The sequence below is a fragment of the Etheostoma spectabile genome, chromosome 1 (genome assembly GCF_008692095.1).
Source record: "Etheostoma spectabile isolate EspeVRDwgs_2016 chromosome 1, UIUC_Espe_1.0, whole genome shotgun sequence".
Lineage (NCBI taxonomy): Eukaryota > Metazoa > Chordata > Actinopteri > Perciformes > Percidae > Etheostoma > Etheostoma spectabile.
The window spans coordinates 27163655-27189493 of NC_045733.1; the positions used below are offsets into that span (position 1 = coordinate 27163655).

The window sequence follows — 25839 nt, forward strand, 5'->3', positions numbered from 1 at the left end:
AAGCAACAATTAACCTTGCCTTTCAGCGGAGTGGCAACTGCCACATGGGTTTCAGGTTGCAAGCTTTCACTTAGAGCCATTGTTTTCTATTAAACGAAGTTGTAGTGTCTTACCTGACAGAAGTAATGTCCCGCGGGAACGTCAACATAGAAGACCGGTAGGTAAAGTCAACGGGCGCGTGTTTTACTGTCCCCGCCGCGCGCTGCTCCAAGTGACAATGCCCCTCCTTCTGCTCCATCCCTCTCACGCGCCTACCAACCCACTCACACACGGCTTTTTTTTTTTCTGCATCGCTACTTTTCATATCAAATCACATCGCATGTTGTGGATTTTACACTGAACCAAGAGCACTTGAGCAGAAAGACAGAAGTCAGAACACGACTTGAAGGAAAAGCAAGAACTTGTCTCAACACGCGGTTTAATTGTACTGTTTTTATTGCATGAATTGTAATAGCTGCAAAGAAACAACGTTTCAGATGAGTACAGTTGGGTCTCAAGCCTTCCTGCAGTGGAGAGAGATGGTCAGTGGACATTCAGATGGCACGGCTAACTTAATTCACCTTCTTCCTTGTCAGTCTACCACAAAACCAGCGCTTAGGCTAAATACTGCATTTAAACCGCTGCTTTAGCGGATGGATGGGGGGGAGGGGGAGGGGGGCAAGTAACCGTACTTTCAACGTTTTAACACTTACTATAATTGGCTGTCCGTTAGTGCATGTACGTAACAAATGTGCATCACTGTCTTAACACAAAAGATTAAACACGCTCAGCGGTGAGCTCTGTTGCTGCAGCTGTCATTTTGGGGTAATAATATATCATGAAAGGAGGTTGTTATTGCTGGCTACTGCTTTTGTTTTACTGTGGTGGATTGCTGACACATTTGGGAGAGAGACAATAAGGATTGTGGTGTGCTTTGGTTTGTAACTCTCTCTAGCAAGCACTCAGCTCAACACGTTTGCTATGTGCAGCTGCACATTCAGTCGAAATATCAGAATGTGATCAGCCAATTCACAAAAAATAACCCCGAGATGAACCATCCAAATGCAGTAGACAGGCCCACACTGTGGAGTCAGACTAAGAGCAATGCCTCCATCTACAGGTTAGTTGTTGTACTGCAATGACGGGGGGGGGGGTGACAAAATGAACAAGTAATTGTTGCTATGATGATAGTTTATAAAATAAAATAAAAATCAGCTCCCTTTTAAAGTAAGTAGACCAGCCACATAGGATTCTCACTGTAGGCCTAGTAAAATGGTCTCTCAAAGTAACTTGGTCACTCAACTGACACTGTAAAAAAATGAAATAATAAAAAGGTGGTAATTTTACTGTACCTGAATAAAACTGTTCCCACCCCACCCTCCCCACAACGTATCCTACTTCAAATATAGGACTCAAAAGATATGGGCTCTAATGTTAATAATACATTTATCCATCTATGTTCATATAATTAATAAAAAAATAAATAAATACATTTAACAAATACAAATGATTTTGCCGTGGGTAAATTACTAAAGAATTACCCACAGATGTATTGTTAACACGTTTTTTTGTTTTTGTTTTAAAGTGTAGGATTTCTCGATAAAACCACTATCATCACGTATTCATTTCAACCTGTAGTCTTATAGCCTCGCCACTGATGTGGCTGTGCTATTGAGCTCTATAGGGCTGTATGTGAGCATTGGCTCACTAAAGGCTAAATGTTAACACTGTAGCACACTCACAGAGAGCAACCAGAAATAAAAGTAGATGCTGATGATTTATGTTGGCAATGGGACCCAAACCAGCTCTTAGCTTTGGCCAAAAAGCTGAGGGCACAAGATGTGCACGTTTACATGTCTTTGATCGGTATATCTTGTAAAAAAAATGTAATATGAAACATTTTCTTTATGGAATTATTTTGGTTTTTTTACGTTTTTGTTTTTTTTTGCTTATGCCTTTTTTTGTACAAATCTTTGTATAACCTGTTTAGACATAACAAAACAGATTAATCCAACAGAAAAATCAACCAACAAAAAAAATTATCATGCATAAGTTATGTCCCACTCTTACTGATTGCATTTGTAAGTTACCATCTTAATAAAATCTGTGTAAATGTTTTTCAACAGGACATTTTTGTACATTTGCTTTTTTCTTCTTTTTTTCTTTTTTTTTTTCTTTGTTGATAAAAATGTTCATCCTATTTTCCAGCCAGCAGTTCCAAGTATTGCTCCAGAGTAGATTCCAGACACCAGACATGTCTATTCCTGTACAGCAGGAGGCGCAAGAGGCATGTTGTTGTAGGTGCTGGCTGTGGGAAGCAAAACCGCTCCGTGAAAGAAGCTATCGGGAAGCGAATGAGCATGTGTCCTTTTTGATTTCAGTTCAGGTCCAATAAATTAAACCCCATTTCCTATAATAATTCTTTTTTGTTCTTTTTTTTTCCTGCTATATATTGTTGCTTTGTCATCCCCGAAAGGCTTGACAGAGAGACAGATCCTGTAGATGCTTTAACACTTCTAAAAACCTCCCGAGGCGGGAGTCTGGCAGCAGAAGTGGGACAGGACAGTCAGTCAGTTGCAGACAAGGACGGGAGGGGGGGGGGGGGGGGGGGGGGGGGGGGGGCAGCTGAGGTCACCCCTATCTGCAGAGGTCTTCCTGTGTGGAGTCTCGCACATTTTTCCTCTTCTTGCTGTTGCCCTGGTGGTGTGGCTTGTTGCTCTGATGACTTTTGGTGCTGCTGGAGGAGTTCTGCTGCCCGTGGTGGCCGCCCTTATGAGAACGCGACAACCTGGCCTGGGGAAAGAACAAGCAAAAAAAATAAATAAATAACAAGATAGTTACTGCAGGACTTTCCTTGGTTATTCATTTCACTATACTGTAGGCTGATAATGGTGGAGAAATATAATAAACTTGTTTAATTTTATTGGTCTTTATCAAGCATAGGAAATGCCTTAAAATGTGTTACGCTTTCAGATATGAACTATTTGTACACACTGACTTTTATACCGTGTGTTTAGTGACACACATATAACAGTACAGGTTTGAACTACAGGTCTGTTCTTTAATCTAGTGATGCATGTGTTGTATGTGTACGTATACAGTAAAGCTAATCTTACCTTTCCTCCCTTGTTGCTTCCAGATGGAGTGCTGTTAGTGTGGCTCTGTGTTCGGTTATTGTTGACGACAGCAGACTTTTCTCTGTGGGCGCTGGAGCCCCGGCCAGACTGCTGCTTGGCTGTCTTACATGGCGTGCCATCGGAGTCCTGGTGAAAACCAACAAAAGAGTAAAGGGTATGTCAATAACATTTAGTCACCTTAAGTTTTACTCATAAAGCTTAAAGTGCTACAGATAAAGGCAATAGCACAATATTTGTGTGTGTGTGTGTGTGCATGCATGTGTTTGTGTGTGTGTGTGCGTGTGTGTGTGTGTGTGCGTGTGTGTGTGTGTGTGCGTCTGTCTGCAAGACTGACCGCATCGCTGGAGCTGGAGGTTGAGGACGTGGAAGAAGGCAAAAGTGGAGAGGAGGAGGGAGAGGAGCGCAGCGAAGGGGATGGAGAGGAGGAATTGGAGGAGGTTTTGCTGCGGGGAGCTGATGGTGGAACTACAACTTCATCCTCTGGAACGTTGTTGTTGCACTCATCAAGCTGCTGGGACTCAAACAGTGTGACGTCATTTCCTATGGAAACAGAGAAGGGAAAAATGTAGACACATAAGTCAACACAGTCCAAAGTTAGGCTCACAGAGCCCTGTAGGTACAGCCAATCCCTACCCCTCACTTAAAATTACATTTTTTTTGTTTCCATAGGACTGCAAGAAATATTTTATGAATACAAAAAAAAAAAAAAAAGTCAAAGACTTTGAACGTACTGTTGAGTGGCGAATCATTCTGAGAAGGGCTCCCCCAGTTCGTTCGGATCCATTCCCTGTACTCATCCACTTCCTGTGTCACCCGGATTATTCGGCCAAGAATGCTGTGATGAGATACAGAAGGAGGTATTCCTGTTATATCAGTCTTAATACAGCAGTCTGAAAGCAAATGTAACTGGTAATGACCCGATATTTTCGGTATGATCAAATAATGCCAACCATGAGAAACATCAGTTGAAATGCCCTAATCTAATGATTGACAATTGACAGTGACTATACGACTGAATGTTGCAACAATAAACTGACTGGCTGAGGGATGCTGTGATCGATCAACCACTAATCCAAATCTTACCTCTCGGTCTTGTGATTGGGATAGTACTTGGCGATGGGCGACACAGCGTGGCTGAGCACCACATAGGCGTAGTCAAAGGCCTGCTTCACCTGCATGGCACCGTATGAACTCCGACCAACATCATTATCTGTTGCAGATAAGACAGATGGTCACTTTGTGTAAATACGATAACCTGACAACGTGCCAAAAACAAGCCGTTCCCATGCCAAACCCTTTTATCCTTTGTGTTCACTGTTCCTACCTGGCTGCAGTGGGTCCTCAATGTAGAGCATGGAGGGCCGGTAGCCATCCATCATGTTCCTCTGAACCTCGTCTTTGGCGACGTAGCAACCTCCATCTTTTATCCTGATACCTGTTTTCAAGTAGTTGAAGTGGCGACCGTAGAGCTCAAAGAATTCAATGAGCAGAACACCGATGTTGATGTTGGGACTGCACACATCATCCCTGTAGTGAAGCTGGAGAATACACAGTACGAGTGGATGTCAGACTTATTGCAAAGGGTTAAGTGAGTGGGAATTCACAGAGTTCAGGAAATGTCACTGTTGAGACTTTTAGATGCTGAAATAGCATGATAGCCTCCACGTCGTTTACTCCGACTACTGCACAGAGTGCTCTAACAGTTCTTTTTTCCGAATTTTTGATATTTTTCTAAATATTCTGGAATATATTGCAGGTGTTCAGGAATCACCAATGTTGCGAATACGGTCATAAAAAAGCAGTTAAAAAGGACATAAATAAAACTGAAGAGTTGTAAAAGACTTCTCTGTTAGGGCCCAATGTCTGTTATAGTTACGTCAATAAGAGCAAATATTACTCACAAAATAAATAAGAGCAAGGCAATTGTTGATGACCAAGTGTATCTCACCTGCAGGAAGCTGACAGCCATGAGGAAGAGACTGTAGGAGCCAATTCCACCAGTAAAAACCTCATTGAGATCCCTCTGCAGTAGGAACTGCTTTAGCACCAGGACCAGGTAAGGCAGTACAGGGTATTTCTACAGGACAAAAGACAGACACAGTGAGAACATACAGTAGTGACGAATACACCTAGACTACACATCTGCCCATACTTTTTAAGTATTTTTTTGCATTCTGCACTCAACCCATTCAGCCTCCTTTTTTCTTATGATAAAACCGCTACTCTGTATACATTTGTTTCTGTATGTATTTGAGATTTTTGCAAAATGCCAATTTAAAAATATGTCATGCATTATTCTGAAAATAATTATACTAAAATAATGAATGATCTGAGAGATGGATTCTAAACATTTAAATGTTTTTCAGTTACAATGTCGTCGTTTAGTAAATCTGTCACTACCAGCGCTGCTCTAGAGGATAAACAGCAATTTCAAGTCTAAAAAGTGTAGGTAGTAATATAACGAAGGCCCAATTGAACCGTCACATTCTGAAATTGCCAGTTGAAGATGGTTATGAAATAATAATTTGTGATAGGTAACAAAAGACATTAAATCTCCATTAAGCAAGTTTTGAATCAAATGACTTGCTGTGATTTTAAATGTTTGTTAAAAAGTGCCGTTAAAAGCTCAATGTGCTACTAAGATACATTCTAAATGTAATATTATGCATGTTAATGTTGTTGTGAGAAGGGTACCAAATTAATTTCAATAGTTCAGGCTTCTTTACGACATTAAAGATCTAAGAGCAATTTGGGGTGACCTCTAGCTCACTCAGTGAGGGCGTGCGCCCCGTGTGGACTGGGTCCTTTGCAGTGGCCCCGGGTACGAGTCCGACCTGCGGCCCTTTGCTGCGTGTCATCCCCCATCTCTCTCCCACCTTTCCTGTCTATCCACTGTCACTATCTAATAAAAGGGGGAAAATGCCCCAAGATAATAGTCTTTATAAAAATTAAAATAAAAAAAAAGGATCTAAGACCCATTTGTGGGATAGCAAAAGGCTGTTTTTTTTTTAAAGGTAATACTTAAAAATGTTTCCACCTCTGTGCTACAGAACAAGTAGTCTAAGTCAGGAAAGCTGTTATAATGCTCAAACACTTGAAAGCAGCAATAACACTGGCTGCAAGTGTTAATCATGAAGATTATGTATTCCAAAAACACAATGTAAATGTAAGAATATGGGAAAGAAATTTTGTAAGTGTTGTAAACTGTACCTCTTTGAATTCCTTAATGAGCCGGGCGGCTTTTACGCCACTCTTCACGTTGAAGCTGATGTCCACCTTGACCTCAGTGAAGGAGTCCGTCAGTTTGATGATGGGAACCTGGAACACACATTTTACTGGTTATTACTGAGGCAGTCGGACCACAAACAAACCATCACAACAACCAACCGCTTGGCTCGAGTGCTGCAAGACACTCATAGATTTGTAAATAAACCTGCATCCTTCAAGTCTATTGTAAGCCTGAAAACAAGACATGTTTACTAGTCTAATCCTCGACTAAATTGCTTGAGCAAAGTTTTGGAGGGCTAATCTGCAATTTTTTCATTACGAAAGTAAAAGTTGAAACACAATAAAAGCTTTATTCAGATTATTTAAATTAAAAAAAGGTGCTGTGGTTAAAATACAAAAAATAATAAAAAATGAATAAATAAAAAGTGGTTTGGGATTTCCCCCACGCGGCTCTCATAGACAGTTTCCCCAACTTCTCAAATACAGACGCTGAGATTGAAGTCACAAACACAAGTGTGACTTCAATCTCAGTTTAGGACACCATTACTAGATTATGAATCTGATGATTATGAAAAGTTTGTACTGAATATTGAGTACAAACTCTTTACTCTTTAAAATAAACTCAAATGGGGCACCCAGATAGCTCAGTTGGTAGAGCGGGTGCCCACGTTTAGAGGTTTACTCCTCGACGCAGCCGGCCCGGGTTCGAATCCGGCCTGCGGCCCTTTGCTGCATGTCACTCCCCCTCTCTCTCCCCTTTCACAAACTTCACCTGTCCTGTCCATTAAAGGCCTAAAAATGCCCAAAAAATAATCTTAAAAAAATAAATAAAAATAAACTCAGATGCACAGGAAATCCAATCCTATTCCATATTAAAAAAATAACTCAAATCGCTAATAGGAGGTTGAGAAGTGGTCTAAAAGACATGATCAGAAAGACATAATATTAAGACATACTTTATTGATCCTGCAAGGGGAAGTTATATTTTCAAGAGATCCAAAGCAAAAAGGCTCACTACTGCACTACTATTGTGTCTGTAACACTGGTCAATACAAACATATAACCTTAATTTGGATAAAATGACATGAGGCGTTTCCCTAGATTCACGTTTGCACACATACAGAAAATACAACGCAGGTATGCTAACCAGTGTAGTCAGGGTTTTGAAATGGTCACACCAGCATGTATTAATGGGATTTACAGCTCTTGAAATGAACTGACTACCATCAGAGACCTGACTATGACAGTAGGCCTGCACAATTCAGGTTGAATCACGATTTATTTGCTTCGAATTGATATCACGATTCTCTGCCACGAGTTCTTTCTCACAAAGTGTAACGTTTATTTTTCTGTTTTATATTTCGATTCTGAATAATTGATTTTTTTTTTAAAAAATTGTTAAATGTGTTTGATTTTTATGTAAAAGTTTCTGTCTCCAGACATGTACAAATCAGAAAACAGTTACTGAAAGAGGACGGGATTATGGACAACAACTTAGAGTTTAGGCAAGAGTGCAGAAATAAAAACACACAAAAATGTCCAAAAGAAAAAAATTTTTTTTGTGTGTGTGTGTATATATATATATATATATATATATGCGCGCTTTTCATCTACTTTATCACATTACTTAGTAGAAAAAACATTTCCTTAAAACTTGTGTGTGGCAAATACTATATATGTCAAAATACAACAAACTCAGATGTATATGTATATTTAAAAAGATAATGCATGGAAATGTACATAAAAAGAATGTTGCATTGATAATCGATTTAGAATCGAATCATTGGTCTCTGAATTGTAATTAAATCGTGAGGTGTCCACAGATTCCCACCCCCACTGTAAATATAGAGGCTTCAATGAAGCGTTGCAGTGCTTTAAAACCTATTTAATACGTCTATGTTTACTCACAGAAGAAAGTAGTAGCGTATGTGATGCAGTGGGCTTGTAAAATTAAATGATAAAGTCATTAAAAAACTTAAATTTTAAAAATTAAATCGTGAACAGGGTGAATTGAGATTGTAATTTGCAACAATTATTCGTGCAGGCCTATAGGGCAGCAACATACGGATGAATGACTGAAACAATGATTGTTAACCATTATTAATTATATTTGCCACATGTCAGACAGTACTTAGGGATTTACGGACAGATCGATTAAACTGTCGGCAAGGAAAAATACTTACAACTGTAAAAAGGATAAAACCAACAACACAATGCACACTTGCGAGTGAGCGGAGCCTTACCGTTGCCTTGTCCAAAACTTTGATGGAGTTCTCATCCGCGACATTCCTTTTCCGGAGAGCCTCTTCCAGCGTCCAGAGTGGGAGGGTCTCCCACTTCCCAAAAACCACCAAGTCAATGTCACTGGTGGAAGAGAGACATGACAGGTATCACTTAGGTCCACTTTATATCATACAGAATCAGCTCGGACAACAGCACCAGGGCAGGGAAAGGCAAGGCCGCGTTATTTATGTAGCACATCTCAGCAACAAGGCAATTCAAAGTACTTTAAGATCATATAAAAACTGGGGAAAGAAGCATCTCTCGCATGACAAAAATGTGTACTTCAAAACTAGACAAACAAATAGAAGCGCAAATTACATGTGGTCCTAAATGTACAAGCATTGACAAATAAACCTTTCCACCAGATACATACCAACAACCGCATGCTGCTTTTAAAAAGCTAGAGTATCTAACCTTTGTAACAACAAATTTACACAATCTTCCACCGACAAACAAAAAGCCCAAGCTTGCTCAATTCAGCACACTCAGGGGTTTTGCTGCTATCTCTTTACATGGTCTGCTAGGACCAGCAGTTTATGGTGGCTAATGCTAGCAAACCTCAGATAAAGAGTGCAACGTAACTGACAGAGTCAGTCCGATGACTTTATGGCTTTTCTCTACTTGTGCTAATATTACATTATGTTTCACCTGCATTGCCTTGCCATAGGTAAACCAGGGCATTGTACAATGGGGATTTTCTTCATGTGGAATTGAATTTAAAAGGCCTATGTCATGCTTATTTTCAGGTTTATTCTTGTATTTTGGGTTGCTTCTAGAACATATTTACACGCTTTTAAGTATATACTGTATATATTATACTGTATATATTTCTTTTTATACAGTCTGTCTGAAACAGATATGCATTCTATTCTGGGATAGGGGAAAAATGCTGTTTTTTGTATTTCTTGTGTGTGTGTGTGTGTGTGTGTTTGTGGCGATTCTCAAAACAAGCAAATAATGATTGGCTGGCCAGACGGAACACTTTATCCACAACAGAGATAAGTATTTTTGGTAGGGGGCCAGTTCACAGTCACAGTTTGGCAAAGATAAAAAGAGCGAGCATGTGTTTAAAAGGAAACCAAATGGCTCACCTGGTTGGCAAATAAAGACCAGTGCTGAAACTCCCAAACACTTGGACCTGGAGAGATGGGGGACACAGTTACTGATATATATATATTTTTTTAAGTCAATACATTGTATTTATGTATGCACATCCTGCAAAACAGCCAAAACATACCGCACCTGAAATATTGCATTATGTTTGACAGTTGCTTAAACCCTTTTAACATATTCTCTGCTAGCTCTGATAGTTCTTTCTGAGAGTCTCTGACATGGATTGGAATTGTGTCACCATGCATGCATCAACTTGCAGGCATAACACTAATACGAACAAAAACCTGTTCTCCAAGGTGCATAAATATCATTGTTTTTCAGTAGTGTTGATTTAATGACAAGCCCAAACTAAATGCACAGGCGTGGTACAAAAACTGCCCATCGGGCTTTAAAGGAATGACTGTATATTGTGAATATTGAAAGTGAGGGATTGGAGCAAATCCTTTGTATAATGACACATTGATGTGGTAATTGGCTATTGTGAAAATCCCAACTTGCAGGATGTTTACATACAAAACCGTCCTTTTAGCCTTAACTCTTAACCTGCATGCTGTTGAAGTGACTAAAATATCTCCAACCATCCACCTTGTAGCTTTTGACAGGGCAGCGCACAAACTGGTGTCTCAACAGAAATAGAGTTAAGCCTTGACCCTACCTTTACTCTCCTAAAGCACCTACCGACATCCCACATCAAGCAGTAGTATAAACTCTGGTTACAGCCCAGTCACATGTCCAGGGCTAAGCTGATTGCAGAGCCACGTTTGTGAATGAGTGTCTAATAAGTCCTGAAGACTTCTGTGAAAGGTGAGCGCGCTACAGGTGGTCACCAAGGTTAGCCATGTTTTATCTCATGTTGGCACCCTCCAATCAAACTTTTACTGAGTGTTGTTAGTGTCGGGTTCACAAAAGACCTTCAAAAGAGTTCACAGAGAAGCTTTTTACTGACATTGTTTTTATACAGCTGACTTAGACAACTTTGCCTAGATAGGCTACCTGTCAAGATCGCGATTCGGTGTGGCGACAGACGTCTACGCGTCTAAGCTCATTAATTAAACAAGCCTCCCGCTGAGCGGATAACCAAGTTGCCCTTGCTCGCTCCAAAGTGGAAAAGGTATAAAACTGGGCAGGCTTGGGGCAGTGCAGTGTTCCTTAATTTAGGAACAGCTAAGCTCAGGGCAAACAAACTCTGAAGCACACTGCTCTATCAGCAGGATCAAAGTCAGCATGTACAAGAATGCCTGAGGTGGTGCTGATAACATGGCCCAAACAGGGAGCTAACACAAAACAACAGGATGCTTTATGAAGCTGGCTGATCTGGCTGTAAAGTACAGAGCCCAAGGCAGCCTGGTCATAGTATTCAACCAGTGCAACAAATATTGCGTTCAGGGTATATAATAGACCTGACTATTTTCACAATTGCTAATTATTATTATTATTATTATTACACAAATCACATTTTCCTGCAAAAGCAAAAAAAGCAGGGTTGCTACACATTTTCATGGACAAAATTTCTAAACTGTTGTTAAGGTTTTTTTAAGGACCCATAATAAAATGTCCACAAATATTCATGATGTATAACACAAACATAACTGTAAAGTATATTTTACTCCAAGTGTTAATTATTGTATGAAAATCCTTTTTCAATCCCCAAATGTTCATATTTACACCAAATACTTCAAACTACAGGCGCAGTCATTCCTGATACTGGCTTTCAAGAACGAGGGGAAACGGAACCGATTGGATCATCACTCCGTCAAACCAAAAATACACAAAAAAAACCCCCAGTTAATTCAGTTTTTGTTGTTGGTGATGCGTACCTCAGCACTGGGCCACAGGTCGTTGATGACTCCCTTGATTCTGTCCACCACCTCCATTCTCATTTTCTCTTCCTCCGGCCGTGGGGAGATGTACTCATAGAAGTCACTGACCTCCTCGTGTAACCTGCATAAGACACAGAACACAGGGTTGTGAGAAGAGTGGGGGACATTTGTTTTGTGGTTATCCAGTGAATTAAGAATCCAAAACATCATCATTTCCAGTTGAATGATAAACGGCACCGCAAAGTTTAGGCGGCACATTTTTACTCATGCCACGCTGCAAATGGATGCTTTGCAAATAAGCCGACATCAAGAAGCAATCTTATTGTACACTAGCAGGTTGTTGGTGAGAAGAACTAACACATAGAACAGACCATTGAAAAAGTCAAAACAGTACAGATTAGTGTAATTAATAGTTGACTATCTTAAAACAGATCAATTCATTTATTAAGCTTGAACAATTTAAGGCTACTGAGATTTAGCAACATCCCATATCACACGCTCATTTTAGTCACAAAGACAGAGGAAAATTGTTCTCTTGGTCCAATCTGTGCACTTGGACAGCTAGTAAAGTAAAATGACACAACACGTAATGGCAAGGGACTCGGTGACAACAGTCACTGAAACAGATACAGATGTGAAATTGAGTCACCCTGACTCAATGTCGGACATAGATAAGAGCGGTGTTCTCTTTTCTTGACTTGCATATTTACATACAAAACTCCTGCAACTAATCACATTAAGCTGAGTTCACACCTTAAAAGGATGTGCATCATCTCAAACCTTTCTCCTCATCCGTCTGCTTTCATGATATCAGATTTTAACTACACGATTATTATGTATTATTGTGATATCTGTAGAAAATCTGAAATAGTAATACTACTATCAGTCAAATTCACTTTTAACTTTGCTTATTGTGCATTTTGTCTCTTTTTGGCAAATGAATTAAACTCAAAATACAAATGTAGGGAGGTTGAGTCTGTAAAATGTACAAATGGAAATGATGTTTTAGGTGCTGGATTCTTTATACAAAGTGTTTGAAAGAAGAAACGTGTCTAAGGGACAAGCAGCTGAACACACCAAACTAAGGCTGAATGATATTGTGTTTTAGCATCGACATCGCGACGTGCACGTGCGCGATAGTCACACCGCAGGACGTTGCGATGTTGAAGCTAATCCTTTTTTGCTGCTTGATAGAAAAGTAAACTTTCACCGTCCGGCCCTTCCCCTTTAAGACAGGTAGCCATGGTGGGCAACGTGTGTATGTGACGTTAGTCTGACGGGGTTTGTTATGGGTAGTCAGTGTTTTATGTTTGCTGCAAATACAATCATATCAATAAATCACCTGATTAATGCAACATGATCACAACATCTTCCGGTCATTTTCCCCTGCGGAAAGCTGCTACCAGCCAGGCTAAAGCTAATACAGTGAAGAAACAAGGGGACAGAGCCGCGACGCTGGAAACGTAACACTAATCTACTACAGAAGTCTGTGTCTGATCTAACCTCATTTACACAGATTTAAGTGTTCTTGGATACACAGAGTTTGTTGCTAGTGCGTGTGACATGCAGGTCTGACCAAACAAACAAGCTGGCCCCGCTAGTCGACCACAACCTGAAATTTAGAGGAAGCAACATGCAGTCATTGTCTTACACGTGGATTGATAGTATTATATTAATACAATGGTGTCAACCAGCGTATTTCTACCTAATTTCCCTCTCCAAAATCACTTCAGAAGAGTAGTCATAGTGCTTACTTGCTTTGGTGTTTGTAAAGCATTAAAGTTTAACAAAGAATGGTTCACATTGGAAAAGATCCTTTTTCATTTTCATCTTCTATGTAAATGCACTTCCCTACAAAATCCCTGCGGTAGTAGAGAATGATTTATTTCCAAATAGAGCCATTTACGTCATCTTTTAAAAATGACTTTTTTTCTTTCTTACATATATATCGCAGGGGGAAATAATGTCAGTTATTTCCAATATCGTGCAGGCCTACACCAAACTGGAACCAACTGTTGTAACCAAGACGCTTTGTAAAAAGCAGACCCACGATATGAATTCATTCCACAGCAGAATGAGTCAAGCAGGGTGTTGCCGAAAAAGTCAACCTTCCCTTGTCAAATAAAAGTCTAAAAAAAGAGCAGGCATCCCCGAGTTTCACTTTTCCTATTAGCTTTTCTTTGGAGGTATATTTAGAATTACGAGTAACAGGGAAATAATTGGTTGGAATTACAGCTGGGCGAGAAGGAAGAAAAAAAAAAGAAAAAAGAAAATCAAATATCACAATGTATTTGACCAAATACATCAATGTTGATATTGCTGGGTTGATTATTGGGGCTATCACAAATTATTAACACAATGAGAGTCTTGATAAACAAACCCCCCCATAATGTGGATACAATGCATTATGGGTAAAGGCAAATAATAACACAGCTAGAACAGTCTGCCAAGAAAATGGCAGCACTTTACTGTAGGCTTTAAAACTAGAGAAAGAAAATACAAAATTATCCCAATATTACAATATCCAAAATTTAAGAGGATATCTAGCCTCATAAATCGATGTCCATACAATATCGATATAATGCCCAGCCAAAGCTGGAATATTAGTTTGACTAATATGTTCTTTCCAAATATGTCGTCTATGAGGTTTCTGATACAGGTGGAGGTTAATAATTACTGGAAAAGGGGTCACTTTTACCAGGAAGAAGCAAAAAAGCTCTCATCTTCCCAAAGAGAGACAGCTGCGTTTTTAACGTTATCCCAAACCAACTATTTCTTTTTAGGTAAAACAGTAGGGGCTGAGCAAGAACAAAAACAGGAACCCTAATGGGTCAGCAAGGGCAGGCTGAGCAGGCAGGTCGTATTTGTCCTTTGAACAGGTCGCTCTGCCCACGCACCCTGACCTTTCCACTGACAAGTTTTGTGTACATGCACATGGGCAAGTCTATGGGGGTCGACAAATAAGAACAAAAACACCCAGGCACACATACACACACAAGCATGTACACATGCTCACGTGCAAAAACAACCAAATAGAGCCAGATCAGATCAATAACAGGCACACTCTCCTTGGCAGACGATAGAAAAAGACAGGTAAAGTGGTGTTTCTAAAAATACAAGGCAACAAAGTAAAGCCAGCATATACCACCGAAAGCTGGACAACAAAAACACTAGCAGCTACCAGCACTTACTGACTGTCGTCTGGATTAGGTCCCACAGAGCACTGTGTGTGCGGCTAATGTCTGGGTTTTACATAACAAAAACGCTTCACCTGACAACAGTCAAAGTTGACTGGGTTTCGCCCTTATTATTTCTGCGGTCTCACTCAGTCTTGTAGAAGCCTGGGATACAGACGCAACACTGAAAGGTTGCAGGTCTGCTAACCATGTAGGGAAAATACTTTCTTAACCTAGCCAAATGCCATCATGGGGACTTTGATTAAACCCCCCAATTCCTGCAGTCAAAATGCCAAGCGGCCAACAGGACGATTGGGTCATGCTCAGACTGCAACACTGCATTATAAGCACAAGATGCTATGCAAGTGATGACATGAATAACCAGGACAGCTAATCTGAAGGCTTATCAGACAACAAGACACTGTACAGCAGCTTATACTTAGAAAGTTATCAATGTTATCAGCCGTCTCCGCTAGGGCTAGAAATAATTATTTAGATGCCTCCTAATCCAAAAGGTGTTACATCAATTAATCCAAAACTAGGCAAAGAGCTGGATTGTGGATGGATCCGAGGCAGGCCTACAGACTACGCTCACCTCCTGTGATGACAGTCTACCTGTCACTCAAAGTGGAACGCCCATAATTATGAGGAACTTTAAGTCTAAAAATAATGGTACTTCCGCATTGGCTTTATTTATTTTTTTAGCACCAGAGATAGCCGCTTGTTACCAACAAACCCAAAAAATATTCAGTTTATTATCACAAAAGGACATGCTGGGACTGCATAATGTTTGGCATTTTGCTTAAAAGTACATAAATAAAAACAAACGATTGATCTTTTATGATAGTAGTTGACAATTAATTTTATGTCAAGTTATTTATTGACTATTGACTAATTATTTTAGCTCCAGTCCCAACACTTGTTAAATAGTAAAGTTAGCAAGTTACGAGGTGGATGCTAAAAGGGAGTTTGCTTGCAAAATATTTGATCGGCCAATGCAATCCACAGATGGATGACGTTAGAATTTGGGATGACCCGATCCGCAAAAGAGTCCTTTAATATTGGGTATCTGCAGATACTTAGTCCGATCCATTACAATATGCCTGGATTGGCGCCAACACAGACACCTGGCCGACACCTGGATTGGCTCAGGACATCACTAGCTTGAATGCTGGCAAAGTCGAGCCAGACTCTTTATTTTTGCATGGATGAACCTTTTGGGTGTGTCATGACTGTGTTTTCATTAAAATGAATGAGAGGCTGGGTGTTTAAGGTATTGTTATTGCTAGACTGAATGCAGACTAACTGGCTGCTCACAAGACTGAATGTAGTGAATGTAAATGTACGTTGTCGCTGAAAATCCCTGTGTTTGAGCTTTAATCTCAGCATCACATGCTGCCTTGCTAATGATGTGACCCAGCCATAGCTTTAATGTCCTAGCCTTTTTCTCTTTCTTCCTGATGACAGGTTGTTTACAGGTTGTCAGTATTTTAGAAATTAAGTTTCAGTTTCCATTTGTTGCCTCTTCTCCAACCTGGCAACTGACAATGTGTATGACCTAATCTCTTTTCCTGTGCACACTGCAGAGACTCCAGCCTCTATCACAGAAACATTAGGTTTCATTTAGGGGTAAAAGAAACTCAGCCGCTACAGTCTGCATTCCAAATACAACATTAGTTTTGATTTCAGAGAACACTGCTTCCTGTAGATAAATCATGTATCATTAAGACAAACCAGCCCAAAGTCTAACACCAATTCAAGTTAACTGAATGTGTTGTAATCAAACTCAAGGAATTTAACAGGTTTAATGTTTTTTAAACCTTCATAATTATTAACTAAAAAAAAAAAGGGCATTTATCCATCATAATCTTTTCAGTTTGCTTCTACGAGAGTGCAACATAAACTTAAAAAATTGATAATGGTAAAAGTGGCCTAGTGAGATGTGAGCATTTCCACTCCACAACAGCACCAATAGGTTTCATTTCACAGAAAGCAGGCCACTACTGCGCCCTTATCATCACGTGTTGGGAGCTACCATAGAAATCACATCTCACGCCCCACCTTCTTGGATCAAGTTTCATCTCAGCGCTGCGCCTGCCTGGGAAGCACATGGACCCTTGGCACTGCTTATCAGATAATCCCACTTGCCTGTATCATAATATTGTTATGCAATCTCAAGGAACAGATTTCCAGAGCTAAAGCTTTCAGAGGAGGAAAAAAAGAGATTTCTCTCCGGCATGAGTATTCTAGAGTCCCTGAAATGTTGCCAGTCATGTTTACTGGTGGTTGAAAGGGATGAATGGCTGAAATTGTTTTTGTGACAGCAAGTGTCCACGCTCAGAGGACTTCTGGAATTGTGCCGCTTTGTCTAGGTTTTGCGGTGTTCACACATGCACCAATTTAGAGCTTCAACAAATGATTATTTTCATAACTGCTAAAATCGCAGAAGACAATCAAGAATGACCATCACAATTTCCTAGTGCCCTAGATGATGTCATTGATGTCTTGTTTTGTTGGCCAAGAGATTTGCAGTTTTAAATAATCTTCAAACAAATAGCGGCAAATCTTCATATCTAAAAAAAATAATAATAATAATAATAATACTTTGGGCAGCTAGCCCTTCACTAGCCTTGTGAGTCAGGCGTCTCAAAAGCTCCTCTACAGTGTCGGTGCAACTTGTGACAGGAGGATAATCTCTCTTCACATAAAACAGGAGTAAAATACATTAACCCCAATGCCTTAATTATACATCTGTACAAGATGGGGATAAAATACAGGCTATAAGCAATATTTTTAAGGGAAAGAAAAAATAAAAGCATAAAACTTTTCACAATTCATTATTTATTCGGCAAATAACGTTTCCATCAGCGTTTATGGCATAAGTCATATCTATCAAGGTAAAATCCGATGAGACCAAACGTATTTCCTTTGATTTGATATTCATGGTATTTAATTGAATTTTACGATTTCCATAAGGCATTTTTCATCCAATATCACTTAATTTGGATAAAAACGTGTGGATGGAAACATAGCTTATGATGCATGTTCTACTGCTTTTGTATTATGAAATGTTGCTTCACAATGAGCTACAGTAGGACCCTCAGCATTCCTGCAAAGTCCCCCGCCCCCTCATGAGGGCACCGCAAAACCTTATCTTAAGAATCATAAGTCTGCTGAAAAAAAGAAGTAATGGGAAGGCAGGAGAAAGAGAAAATGTAAGACAGCAAATGTAGAAAGACAGGAAAGAATGAGGGAAATCACATCTCAGAAGGAAAAATGAAAAAAGGTAGAGAGGGCTAGATATTCCTAAGGTGAAACAGAAAAATGGAGAGAGAGAGAGAAAGAGAGAGGGTAATGGGTGTGGTGCTGAAATGCCTTCATGTGAAAAAGAGCCATCTGTTAAGTTGGGTAGGATGGAAGAGAAGGTTATTGTCGCATCCCACTGAGCACTAGTTACTCTCTGTTCAGACACTTTAGCACTACGGTACAATGGTGTCTTTTAAAGCGCCTGTTGCACAGCTTTAGAATTTCATACTTAAAAACAGGCATGCTGGAACACAACATTTGTGTGTCAAGAAACACCTGCCTGAAGCATGAGACTGCTGATGGATGACCGTGTTTAATGTCTCAGCAGCGTTTCCCACAGAATTAAGGTGCTGACACAGAAAGCAACAAGGCCTCGCCTCGCGTCGCTTGTGTCTTGGCCAAAAAGTTGTTCTTGAACACGCCGCAAAGACTACAGCCGACGGCCAACCAGCACATACGTTCTGCCCAGAGTTGTGCGTAAGATGGGTTTGGTCGCAATAAAATAGGCTAGGTGTGACGCCCGTTGTGGCCATATTGCCCCAGAAAGAGTTCCAACACCATGACCGCTTTGCAAGGGCTGGAAATACTAGGCCTCGGCATTCTTTGCAACAAAAGAGGGTAGTGTGTGTGTGTTATGCGACACTGCTCTGTTTAGGTTGACAGGGTTGCCAAGACCCAAACAAGTCGCATCACACACTGCTTTTTTAAAATTAGAACAACCATAAACAAGAGGCAGAGGTGTCAATGTCTCACAGATTCATTAATGTTTCATCATTGAACTGATCTGGGGCGCTAAGCGTTGGCCGACGGGACAAGTCGGCTCGAGTTACACAGAAGCCCAAACACTGCTGACTGCTAGCAGTAAGCTTGGTCATGCCTGAGTGATGCGGCAGAGTACTGTGGTCAAAACAAGAGCAGTTGGACTACACATATGGTAATACCGGTGGCCAGGGTAAACATAATGCTGGAGCGTCATCCATTTCTTGAATTTCTGAGCTTTTCTAAAAGACTTTGTAGCAAAATCAACCTACTGGTTCCTGTCTAGGAGCTAGGCCAGTCGCTTTTTATTAGTTTTAATATTGTAAAAAAAAAAAATGATGTAAAAGTGCTTCAATGTAGTAAGCTACTCTTTCAGAGTAGCTTGTAGTGTAGCTTGCAACTTTCAAAGTTTGTATTGCTGTAGCTCGAATACTGCCAATGGAGTAGCTTGTGGCTTCACCAACTACATTTTACAAGTAGCTTTCCAAACAATACAGACAAAAGCAGTGCCACGTGTAACGTTTGCCGTTAGTGAGCAAAGAAAAGTTACAATTCAGACCAGACTGTCCTGAAGGACATTGGCCAGTTCTTTCTTACATCTCTTCAAGAATAAATATCAATACAAATAGAAAAAAGAACATAAATATATAACACAGATATGATTGCACTTCTTACTATACATTTTCAACAAATTCAAAAATTAACTGAATTACTTTTAAGTTAGCATTTCAAAGTAAGTGACACATCAGGGGTGGGAATCTCTTGGCACCTCACGATTCGATTGAGAGGCCAACAATACGATTACAAACCCATTATCGATGCATCAATTTTGTATGTACATTTCCATGCGTGATTAAAAAAATATATATACACATATAAATGTGAATTTGTTAGATTTTGACATATACAGTATTTGTCACAAACAAGTTTTAATGAAAGTTTTTATTGTGTAGTCATTCCATAACTATGCCTTAAACATGCTGAGTCACCTTTTCTCACAGTAACCTTCCATGTCAGAGGCTCAGTCATGTTTAAAGGTGGAGAATTGGCTTCTTAGAACATGAAACATGAGGTTGTCAGATGTTAAAAAAAAAAAAAAAAAATTACAGATATTAACTTTACCAAAAGGAAATAGTCAAAGCCCAGCCGTTCTGTACATATGCTGAGGAGGTTGCGGTCTGAGTACACGCTATGAAAACAACCACAACACTGTGATGCTCGCTGACTGCAGCAGTCTGGAGCATGGCAAGGCTTTCCATTGGACAGGAAGAGTGTAAAAAAAAAAAAAAACACATCCCTCACTACACATGGGAAGGCTGAGGTATGAAGAGCTGCCCGCACGTGTCCAAATGACCAGCATGTCCAAAATGACCAGCATACCGGCTTCTCTCTCTCCAGCGAGCTGAGAGGGGAGAGTGCGACATAGATGTCAAAGCCAGCAGAGGCCTGATGAACCACGGTTCTAATAATGGAGCTTCAGTCACAGAGGTGCTATCTGTGTGCTATTGCTGGGAATCATAAATCTCAAAAAGACGACGGCAATAAATGGCAATAAAAGCACGAGCCAGGGCTACTCATCAGTGAGCGATTAACCACACATTTCATTAGCCTGAAAGCTATGTTCTGTTGCACTGCTTGGAACTAGCTGCCAACGCTAGGCTCTGCTAAATTAATCAAGTATAGGTGGCTCTGTCATTACCACCACTTTGGGCCACTGGAGCAAACTGCTGTGAGGATGTGAGGTTACAATGAAGACGTTCGAAGAAAAGAGCAGAAGCCCATGCCTTTGCATCCATAGGCAGGCTAACAAAACAAGCCATGCAGAACACCACACAAGAACTTTAAAGTGTAAAGCTCCAAAAAAAAAAAAAAAAAGTGAAAAAGATAGTGAATTGCCCCTTTAGAAAGAGTTTGTGGTGAAGGCATGAAAAATGTAAACACCAAATGTCCTGCTCCCACTCACAATGGATGTGCTGGGACGCAACATGTTAGATAACATGTCTGCAAACGTACCAACAGGTTTTGAAAATTTATAAAACTTAAAATTAATACTTCAAGCTGTTTTAATTTGTCCGTTTTTCACGTGTACAAAAGAAGGCCATTATTCCCATATTTAAATAATATCACGTCTCCATCTTGTATAGGACAGTCAACTTTGGATCAAATCGCCCCTAATGGGTCTGTAAGTAAGGCTTATTACATGAAAACTGTGTTTAACTGGGGTTGTTTCTTCTACCTGGAAATACCAGATCAATTGATCTCAAATATTGCCCAATTACTGTTGATTTTGCACAAATAAATTGAGTAGACGTGTACATTTCAGGAGAGTCATTTAGAATGGCCAGTTATACAGAAAAACAACAGACCCGTCTGGTCAATCTACCTATGACTATGAACTCACTCTCACACAATGCCACCCTGTTATAAAATGACTGGAACTTTGGAACATTGCATCTTGCCTACACAATAAAACCCACAACACAACACCAGAGCAGAACACAGTTTAGCGGGGCAGAATGGGCCACAGCTCTCCCAGGCTACACAGACATCCTCTGCCCATATTAGGAGTCTAAATAACTGTTCTACACAACCAGGAAACTAGGTGGAAACACTTCCTTAGAACTCCCAATCTGATTGGAGAGACACTGAAGAGGCTTGGGTTTCTCTCTAAGGGGGTTGGTTTTTGTTTTGTGGAAGTGAGGCCTTGTGGAGCATGTAAACACTGGTCCTTTTCCATCGCGAGGGCGGACCGCTTGCCAAAGACTGGAGGAGCGTAAAACGCAAATGCTGAACTTACTCCCACCTTCACTCATTTTGCTACTTGCACTGTTGTACATTTCAAATGCAACAATGATTGACAGGTTCACCCTTGCTCGCTCCCTTAACCTCAAACTGACTGAACGCAGTGTTTCCCTTGGGTTCATCCCCGTGGTTTATATCCCAGACAACATCCAGACTGCATCTCCCGAGCAACTAGAAATGTATTATGAGTGGAGATTCAACCGTGGAATTAACATAACTTAAGTCAGCCCTTATACATCCACACACATACTGTAGGTCTACAAATACAACTACATTTCAAAATACATTTGATGACAGAGAGCATGCTGGCATTGTGAACTAACAGAGTATTGTTAGAGAGAGGACTCAGGGGTGGTTATTGTGATCAAGGCAATGAGGTCCAGGTTCTGGTATTAGCAGAGCTAATCACTTAGGAATGTCCCTATGCAAACACAGAGCTTCCATATTACTATAAATGAGGATCAGCTAAACACTGAGCTCCACATTCTGGTGTTCTGCTTGTCTACACATGTCTAACAGGGGAGGAAGAGGGAAGGGGCAAATCTCTGCTCTGCACCTAAATGGTCATTAAAACAGAGCCCGGCCCACCAAAATATTTCTCCCAAGTCACAATATCTAAAGGAGAACAACCGGTGAGGAAAGGAGGTCACTGACGTAGTAAGAGGTTAATATGTGTATTGTGCATTCACTAGGCTATACCTTTGTGACTTAATACTGTTGCCCAATGTTAAAGGGATAGCATAGTTCATGAACTTACACTTAAATTTGACCCAAAGGATTACTCAACTTCATCTTTAAATATGGACATGCCTTTCAGAAAGGTCTTTGAATTATTGCCCCTCCTGGTTGGATTTGGTCAATATTTCAGGAACAATGCCCCCCATTTTTTCTGCCCATCAGTATGCTCAGTTTGTTCCAAACCAGAGATTGCACTTATCAAATCCAATGACAAAAAAATCTCATGTTGAGTTCACACACCAAGTTTATAATCGCGCCCAACATTTGTCACGCCCCATACTCGAGGTAAGACAAACTAGATCAGAGTCACTTGTCATCCCACAATATTCCTTCCCCTGCTAATAATCAGCAGTGTAATCATTCTTAAACTTGTCATTTGAGCTGTTGCAGTATTGCAAAAAAAAAAATGTACTTACTAGGTCATAGTAAACATACTGACTTTTGCTCACAATACTGCAGTCAAAGACGCCCAATGTAGTTTTTTGCCTCCAACGTCGCTTTTCAGGCAGCTAACCCTAACCTTAACCCTAAACATAACCATTGCCTCGCTGCCTGGAAGGAGACACCAAACACCAGTCAAATACATGATACTCTGACTTCCTCTGAAATACTGCCAGCCTATCATCTGTGGGCTTAAGGAGCCTGAAGGAGAACCAATGAAATTGTCCAAGTCTAGTAAAAGTGCCAGTCTTGTTTTGGGTAGCACTGTTGCCTCCTCTTTGCTCTCTTTTGGCTCTCTACATTATAACAATGTCGTTGACGGAACAGTTTGTTTAAATATGTACCTTACCTAGCAGTGGTAGGCTGTACATGTGTTATGTGTAGGGCTATCAATATTAGATCTATATCTTGATAAGAGACTTATATTGTCTTAGATTTCGGTTACATAGTAATATGGCTTAAGTTGAGTTATTTGCCTTTAACCACTAACTCTATATATATATATATCCACATTACTGATGACTATCTAAAATCTAATTGTGAAGATATGTTGTTACAGCACAAATTGACACGCCTACAACAGTGTCGTAACATCCACATCGAGGTATCTGGTCAGGAATATCGTGATATCTGATTTAATCCACACCGCCCAGCCCTAGTTGTGTGTAGCTACATTAAGGATTAAAAAATGTCAGTGCTGCCCTGTTTGGTTTCCACAGAAATGCCCAAAGGCATCTGTTGCAGCACAAAGGAGTTTATTCCTCCATATGAATAGTTGGTCAAAAGCCAGTGATCCGAGCTGCATGTTTAAAGGTTTGCTTCAACTGGTGTTTTTTCATGCCAGGGCATTTTGTTGAAAAGTTACCAAGTTAATGCAAGTGCTGGAACAATTAATTCATGGTTTGATGCATAGCTCCTTAAAATCCCCTGTTATGTTCTTTGAAACGTAAATCAACCAGTTTTAGGCACATACTTGTAGTTACTTTCCTACATCTTTTGAGGCGAGAATTCTCTACTTCCAACTTCTTAAGAACTTCAAATGGTCTGCACCTTAACCCTAATGTGTAAAATTTCATAATGTCTTTGAATGTGTGGATAGACTCACTTTCAAAGATCATTTTGGAGTTACTAAATACAAAGCTTATCCAACTGAGGATTGAGTAGGTGGGGACGTTAAAGTGGGTGGGGTGAGACTGACAACCTCGGTCTCCCTGCATGTCATTTCAGAGTGCAAGTGTTTTAAATTGGTGAAATAACAGTTCATTAACTTCTAGTTTATGGGCTTGCTCCGTGGGAGGGGAGTGGGAGTGTCTCTGCTGCCAGCAGTGGGATTCCAAAGAAGAGACATCAAATCAACCAACGTTGTATTAAACTCTCTCTTACCCTACAATTCCTTCTGAGTAGTTCCTGACTTTCCACGGCGTGCCAGTGAAACCATCATAGCATCCTGTGTTGGAGCCGCTGCCACTGTTCAAGAGGCTGGAATTGAATCCAAAAGTGCTAGCTTTGTTGTCTCTTTTCCTTTTGTTGGGGTGTCCATCCGTCAGCCCTCTCCAAGGCACAGCGACCCCGCTGCCCTGCTGCTGTCCCCCTTCACCAACACCGCCCCTGCCACCGGCTCGGTTGTTGTGATTACTATTGGTTTCCAGTGGTATAAAGTCCCGCTGTGCCGTTATTTTCCCGTCCCCCATTGAGGTCGACATCCCCTGAGTCTTAGCGTCACTGCTGCCGGTGTTTGAGTAAAGTGCCCCGTTCCTGCTGGCGAGAACAGCTCCCGACGCCCCGTTGACGACCACTTTCAGGCTAGACGTATTCTGAGATCCAGTGGTGTAGCTGTTATTTACGTGTAAATACCCGAGCCCTTGTGTCGTCTCCCAAATCTGCATCCACAGGTTGTTAGCAGGTCCACGTTGTTCTGGTTGAAACCAGGCGATTCTCGGATCCATCAAACGACACTGTAGGCAAGCCGGCCCCCCGCCCCACCACCGAGCAATGCTCAGCTCGTGTGCAGCTAGCCAGGTCGCTAGCTAACGTTAGCTAGCCCGCTATAGCCTCGTTATAGCAGTCGCTAGCTGAGGTTCTTCGCTGTCCGTTACTTCCACAATCTGGTATAAAAAAAAAAAACGTTGCTTGGTAGTGACGACACACAGGTGTCAACCGAAATCATCCACAGGATATAAGACAAGTATGTGCGTCAAGCGTTAAAAATTGTAGCTTAAGCCAAAGTTGAGGTTGAAGGCTGGAGAAACGTGCAGCAGCTGCTTGTCGGAGTGGCTCTCTGACCCTTTCCCCCTGATCTTGGGTCCCTCAATGGCGGAGTGTACGGTGCTGTTGCGCATGCGCGGAGCGAGTGAAAAGGGGCGGAGAATTTGAATTTGTCGTTACGCAACAGACAACTGGTTTTTTTTCTGTTACATAATGTGTCATCAAAGTGAAATGGACGACAAGGTGCAACATCGTTAATCCGTTTTATTTATTCATTTTTGCGAAATGCTACACTTTATACGCGCAGATTTTCGACTGTACTAATAACCGGATTATAGTTTACACACCAACGTATTCAACATAATCCAGGATTTTACCCACCTTTTTAGTGTCAATTTGACACAAAACTCCCATTCTGTCAATGCACGGTAGCCTATATATTAACGTTACTAGGTTAAAACGCTTACCGGTAAAGATGCGATAAACAATTAGCAAAAGGCTATATCTTTTTGGGGAGGGTATTTGATTAATTGTTTGGACTACCAAATGTTGACAAAGCGTCTGAAACCTAAATATATTTTATTTATAATGATGTAAAACAGAACTAACATATCTTCAGATTTGAGAAGCTGGAACCAGGACTGACATTGTGTGCCTTTCTGCTTGAACCAGTTATCTGAAGTTATTTGTCTTGTCAATCTACTGCACTAATTCCAAATATATACCCATGTCTTTTAAGAGACTGTACAGTGGGGGTCAAACGCAACTGTTGTCTTGCTGTTTATTTAATTTTAAAATATCTTTCCTTATTTGTAGTAGTGATAAACCGCATCACACATAACTATGGTTCAG

At 40.6% G+C, this 25839-nt stretch overlaps 2 protein-coding genes across 3 annotated transcripts in view; both read right to left on the reverse strand.

Moving 5' to 3' along the window:
• The window catches only part of adcy7 (adenylate cyclase 7), a 63181-nt gene extending 62857 nt beyond the window's left edge, over positions 1-324 (reverse strand). For both annotated transcript variants that reach the window (XM_032523131.1, XM_032523114.1), the window contains exon 1: positions 114-324. The gene's annotated coding sequence lies outside the window, so the exon portion shown is untranslated. The remainder of the gene's footprint in view (positions 1-113) is intronic.
• Positions 325-422: 98 nt separating this feature from the next.
• tent4b (terminal nucleotidyltransferase 4B) lies at positions 423-25097 on the reverse strand. Its single transcript, XM_032523144.1, has 12 exons — positions 24166-25097; positions 11558-11681; positions 9719-9765; positions 8588-8708; positions 6327-6434; positions 5065-5193; positions 4441-4654; positions 4200-4326; positions 3848-3951; positions 3451-3656; positions 3096-3242; positions 423-2772 (listed from the first exon to the last, which is right to left on the reverse strand). The coding sequence occupies exons 1-12, from the start codon at positions 24726-24728 to the stop codon at positions 2617-2619; spliced, it is 2046 nt and encodes a 681-aa protein (XP_032379035.1). The 5' UTR covers positions 24729-25097; the 3' UTR covers positions 423-2616.
• Between the last annotated feature and the right edge of the window lie 742 nt (positions 25098-25839).

Coding starts and splice junctions, on each gene's coding strand:
- tent4b (XM_032523144.1), bottom strand. CDS start 24,728: ATGGATCCGAGAATCGCCTGGTTTCAACCAGAACAACGTGGACCTGCT. Junction 5,194..6,326: donor TCATTAAGGAATTCAAAGAG/GTACAGTTTACA, acceptor TTTGTCCTGTAG/AAATACCCTGTACTGCCTTA. Junction 4,327..4,440: donor TGAGGACCCACTGCAGCCAG/GTAGGAACAGTG, acceptor TATCTGCAACAG/ATAATGATGTTGGTCGGAGT.